At 41.1% G+C, this 5,637-nt stretch overlaps 1 protein-coding gene across 1 annotated transcript; it reads left to right on the plus strand.

Annotated features, from left to right (window-relative positions):
• Positions 1 to 248: 248 nt before the first annotated feature.
• On the plus strand, positions 249 to 898 carry LOC140531662 (interferon beta-like). Its single transcript, XM_072650473.1, has one exon. The coding sequence runs from the start codon at positions 332 to 334 to the stop codon at positions 896 to 898; it is 567 nt and encodes a 188-aa protein (XP_072506574.1). The 5' UTR covers positions 249 to 331.
• Positions 899 to 5,637: the final 4,739 nt, after the last annotated feature.

Consider the following 5,637-nt stretch of genomic DNA (forward strand, 5'->3'; position numbering starts at 1 on the left):
AGACTTTAATTTAGGAGAGAAAGTTGATTCTGATCATTAGTTCCTTTTCTATTATTAAATGCACAGTGAAAGTCTTGTGGTTTTGTGGTCTACTTGTATGTAAAGCACACAGGTCAATTTCTTTCTAAGCACCTAAGAAAAAACAACAACATAGTATTAAACTGTAGATGACATAACAAAAGGGAAAATGAGAAATGAAAAGTGGGAAATTCCTGTGTTCAAGAACAATATGGATGGCATCTCTCAATAAATAGCTGACACCCATAGAGGAAAGCCATTCACACTGCAGACCTTGGAAGAGTCAACACAGCCACCTCCTTACAAATTCACCATGGCCAATAGCAGCATGGTACAACTAGTCCTTCTCCTGTTCCTTTCTGCTGCTGTCTCTTCTGACCAGTATGATTCACTTCGCTTCCATCAAAGAAGAACCAATCACAGGAGTTTGAGCCTCCTGAAGGAAATGATTGGAGAAATTCATCCAGAATGTCTTCGAGAGGGAATGAACTTCAAGGTCCCTCGGGAGATTGTACAGCCCAAGCAATGCCAAAAGGAGAATGCGACCATGGTCATCCATGAGATGCTCCAGCATATCTTCCTCCTCTTTAGCAGCAAAAATGCCAGCCCTGGTGTGAATGAGACCATCACTGAGACATTCCTCAGTGGAATCTATCAGCAAATGGTGCATCTGGAAATGGCTTTGGAAGAAGAGATGCACCAGGTCAATAGCATCTGGGGGAGTGAAGACAGCACCTTGCCTCTCAACAATTACTATCAAGGAATAATGAACTATCTGAAAAGCAAAGAGTACAGCAGCTGTGCCTGGAAGAGGGTCCAGGTGGAAATCAGGAGGAATTTTGTCTTCCTCAATAATTGGACAGAATGTCTCAAAAACTGAAGGATCTGGAGTTTTCCCTTCAGAAACTAGACAGTGCCTACAAATGTTACAGGTGTCCCTAAAACCAACTGTTGCTGCTTGGAATAGGTGGCATCCAACATATTGGACTTGAAATGAAATCTGGACAGTTTTGCAGTTTTGTTTATTTTTCAAATAGCCATTTATTTATTTATTCATTCATTCATTCATTCATTCATTTATTTATTTATTTATTCGAGACATGTATTTATGGGTATTTTTTTACCTTTGAACAATAAATTATTTTTTAATCTTATGTGTTCCCTTGTCTTTTCAACTCAATTCATTTCTTCACGAAGTTTAAAAATAGTACTTTAGCAGGTATTGTGCACTAGGCACAATGTTTCTATATCTTTTTTCTAATTCAGTAATTTCTTACTCATTAAGTTTCTCCTTTTTCTGAAGTTCTTCATTTTATATTTGGGTTTTCAGAAAAAGAAAGAAGAGCTAAGAATTTAGAAAGCAAAGTCAGAGGAAGTTCTTTCTGAATTTTCCCTGACACATTTGGGTTCAGAGAGCTTTAAAATGCATATCTCTATTTTAAAATGTAAGACAAGATCCTTGCCCTCAGGGGGCTTCTAGTCAAGGGAAACCCTCTCCCCTCCTTAACCACTCCTATCCCTTCCCACACCTTTTTACTAGTTGAAAATGGGGATTTGCAGGGGGCAGAGCCAAGATGCCGGAGTAGAAACACACAAATACACCAGCTCTGAACCCACAGCCCATGAAATATCTGTAGAAAAGAGCTGCCAATAAATTCGGGAGCAGGAGAAGCCACATAACAGCAGAGCGGACAAGATTTCTGTTCCAGAGAGCCTGAAAACCTCTTGCAAAAGATTCTTCGCGCCGCGGACTGGGAGCCGAGCACAGCCACACCGTGCGGTCACGCGGTGCTGAGAGGAGCAGATCTGAGCGGGCTTCAGGGACAGAATCTCCAGCAGCTGCGCGGGTCCCTCCACCCACAGGTGACAAGGGTCGGTGAGAGGGTCTCTTCGGTGGGTCGAGAGGGGAGTGGGGAGCCCTCATGCTTCAGGCCCCCTCGGGAGGCACCAGCGGAGGTGGGAGCAGACCAGGGCCCCCCAAGCAGGCAGGAGCCCAGATTCATTGTTGAAGGTCTCTGCATAAACCCCCTGAGGGTACTGAGCCCTTGAGGTGGCCCTGCCCCCATCCGGGCAGCTGAACTTGATCTCACACTAATAGCAGCCCTGCCCCCACCCAAAGCCCTGAGTCTGGGAAGCAGCATTTGAGTCTCAGACTCCAAGCGCTGGCTGGGAGGGTCCAGAGGTAAGGTGGGTGTGAGGAGAATATTCAGAGGTCAAGTCACTGGCTGGGAAAATGCCCAGAAAAGGAAAAAAAACCAAGACTATAGAGGGTTACTTTCTTGGCGAGCAGGTTTCTCTTCCCCTCCTTTCTGATAAGGAAGAGCGGTGCTCACCATCAGGGAAAGACATGGAAGTCAGGAAGTCTGTATCCCAGCCCACTCAATGGGATCAGACCTGGGAAAAGCTCAAAAAGAGCTCAGAAAATTTTGAAAATTATGTTAGAGAGGTGGAGGAAAAACTGGGAAGAGAAATGAAAGACTTGCAAGCAAAGTATGAACAGCAGATCAGCACCTTGCTAAAGGAGACCCAAAAAAATGCTGAAGAAAATAACACCCTGAAAAATAGGCTAACTCAATTGGCAAAGGAGGTTCAAGAAGCCAATGAGGAGAAGAATGCTTTCAAAAGCAGAATTAGCCAAATGGAAAAGGAGATTCAAAAGTTCACTGAAGAAAATAGTTCTTTCAAAATTAGAATGGAATGGATGGAGGCTAATGACTTTATGAGAAACCAAGAAATCACAAAACAAAACCACAAGAATGACAAAATGGAAGATAATGTGAAATATCTCATTGGAAAAACAACTGACCTGGAAAATAGATCCAGGAGAGACAATTTAAAAGTTATGGGCCTACCTGAAAGCCATGATCAAAAGAAGAGCCTAGACATCATCTTTCATGAAATTATCAAGGAAAACTGCCCTGAGATTCTAGAACCAGAGGGCAAAATAAATATTGAAAGAATCCACCAATCACCACCTGAAAAAGATCCAAAAAGAGAAACTCCTAGGAACACTGTGGCCAAATTCCAGAGTTCCCAGGTCAAGAAGAAAATATTGCAAGCAGCTAGAAAGAAACAATTCAAGTATTGTGGAAATACAATCAGGATAACACAAGATCTAGCAGCTTCTACATTAAGGGATCAAAGGGCATGGAATAGGATATTCCAGAAATCAAAGGAACTAGGACTAAAACCAAGAATCACCTACTCTGAAAAACTGAGCATAATACTTCAGGGGAAAAATTGGTCTTTCAATGAAATAGAGGACTTTCAAGCATTCTTGATGAAAAGACCAAAGCTAAAAAGAAAATTTGACTTTCAAACACAAAAATGAAGAGAAGCATGAAAAGGTAAACAGCAAAGAAAAGTCATAAAGGACTTATAAAAGTTGAACTGTTTACATCCCTACATGTAAAGACAATATTAGTAACTCTTGAAACTATTCAGTATCTGGGTACTGGGTGGGATTACACACACACACGCACACGCACACACACATAGAGAGAGTGTGCACAGAGTGAATTGAAGAGGATGGGATCATATCTTTAAAAAAATGAAATCAAGCAGTGAGAGAGAAATATATGGGAGGAGAAAGGGAGAAATGGAATGGGGCAAATTATCTCTCATAAAAGAGGCAAGCAAAAGACTTTTTTAGTTTGGGGGAAAAAGAGGGGAGGTGAGAGAAAAACATGAAGCTTACTCTCATCACATTCTACTAAAGGAAGGAATAAAATGCACACTCATTTTGGTATGAAAACCTATATTACAATACAGAAAAGTGGGGGATAAGGGGATAAACAGGGTGGGGGGGAGGATGGAAGGGAGGGCATGGGGAGGAGGGTGCAATTTGAGGTTGACGCTCACGGGGAGGGACAGGATCAAAAGAGAGAATAGAAGTAATTGGAGGCAGGATAGGATGGAGGGAAATACAGTTAGTCTTATACAACACGACTAATATGGAAGTCATTTGCAAAACTACACAGATTTGGCCTATATTGAATTGCTTGCCTACCAAAGGGAGGGGGTGGGGAGGGAGGGAGGAAAAGAAGTTGGAACTCAAAGTTTTAGGAATAACTGTCAAGTACTGTTCTTGCCGCTAGGAAATAAGAAATACAGGTAAAGGGGTATAGAAAGTTATTTGGCCCAACAGGACAGAGGAGAGGATGGAGTCAAGGGCAAAGAGGAATGATGCAGGAGAGAGCTGAGTGGTGATGGGGGCAATTGGAATGCTCGGTGTTTTGGGGTTGGGGGAGGGGAAAAGGGGGGAGAAAATTTGGAGCCCAAAAATTCTGTGAAAATGAATGTTAAAACTTAAATAAATAAATTAATTAAAAATAAATAAAAAAACGAATGAATGAATAAATAAATAAATAGATAGAGAGAGAAAAGTAAATGGGGTCCTTCCCTTCAGGATCTCTCATGTGTGCAAGATGCTGTGAAAAGAAAGGGTTGCTATAATAAAGGGAACCCTTATGTGGGGTGTTTCTTCACTGACATTCTTCCTTCCGTGTCATACTGCTTACCTTTCATAGCATTCAATTTAGGATATTATGGAGATTTTTTTCCTCATAAAGTTTCAGTTTCAAACCTCCTACTTTTAGATTTTATGAATTTTTCTCTTTCCTGATCAAATTTCACTTCAGCGAATAGTCTTCTGTGCTCACTCTACATCTTCCCTCTCTCATGGAGGGGAAACTAGTAGGGAAGCATTCAGACCATTAATGGCTACTTACTTTCCTAGCTCTTTAGACACACACAGGGGAGATGCTGTGTCTTGGTTTTGTGTCTCACCAGCCTCATCCATTGTCACCTCTGCCTTCCTCTTCTGGCTTTACGCTCCACTTATGCCTTATCTGCATCAGGAAACTCTTTCATCTTCTCAATGAATCATTAACACAGAGACCTGGATGGTCCACACACTACCTGTGCTCTCTCCAGCGGCCCTGCTACAGCTCCCTTTTAACATTATGGGCACTTGGGAAATCTGGGTTAAAATGCCTATTTGGCTCCATTTAGTTACTTTCTGAACATGTATTTCTGTAGCAAATCCACAAGAATTATGAGCTGAGGATTGTAGACATCATCCTTTCTACTTCAATTTACCTCAATTTCACCAACTCTGTCCTGAATCTGTGAGTTAAGTTTACTTCCCTAAGCCCTCTGATTTGTTTTTCTTCTCAACAACAACAACAAAAAAAAAAGTAAGGAAAGAAATAAATTTTATGGGAAAAACAAAACAAAGGAAAACAAAATAATGCATGTAATTCAATCTGTAGTCTTGCATGGATATTTATCTGCCCCTCATGTAATATGAAATGCATTAATACGTTTTTTAAAACGATTGAATCCTTGTATGAAAGTCCCTAGTTTAGAACGTCACGAGAAAAGTTTCAGCCAGTCACTGTCTTAATGCAAGTTTCATGTGAGGGAATTGGGTCCTAAGAATGTGAGAAGGAATGAGAAATAATCACTTAGAATTACCCTTAAATGCACAAATTTTCATAGTGTTTTAGCTTTGGGGGTTACAAACAAACAAAGAAACTTCTAGGGTCTATTGAAGTGAACCACTCGTTAGTGACTCGTACAAATGAGATCTTTTGCAATAAATGGTGAATGTTGTTG

The sequence above is a fragment of the Notamacropus eugenii genome, chromosome 3 (assembly GCF_028372415.1).
Source record: "Notamacropus eugenii isolate mMacEug1 chromosome 3, mMacEug1.pri_v2, whole genome shotgun sequence".
In the NCBI taxonomy this organism is placed as follows: Eukaryota; Metazoa; Chordata; class Mammalia; order Diprotodontia; family Macropodidae; genus Notamacropus; species Notamacropus eugenii.

What these genes read in the sequence shown, in the direction of transcription:
- LOC140531662 (XM_072650473.1), top strand. Translation starts at nt 332, where the DNA reads ATGGCCAATAGCAGCATGGTACAACTAGTCCTTCTCCTGTTCCTTTCT.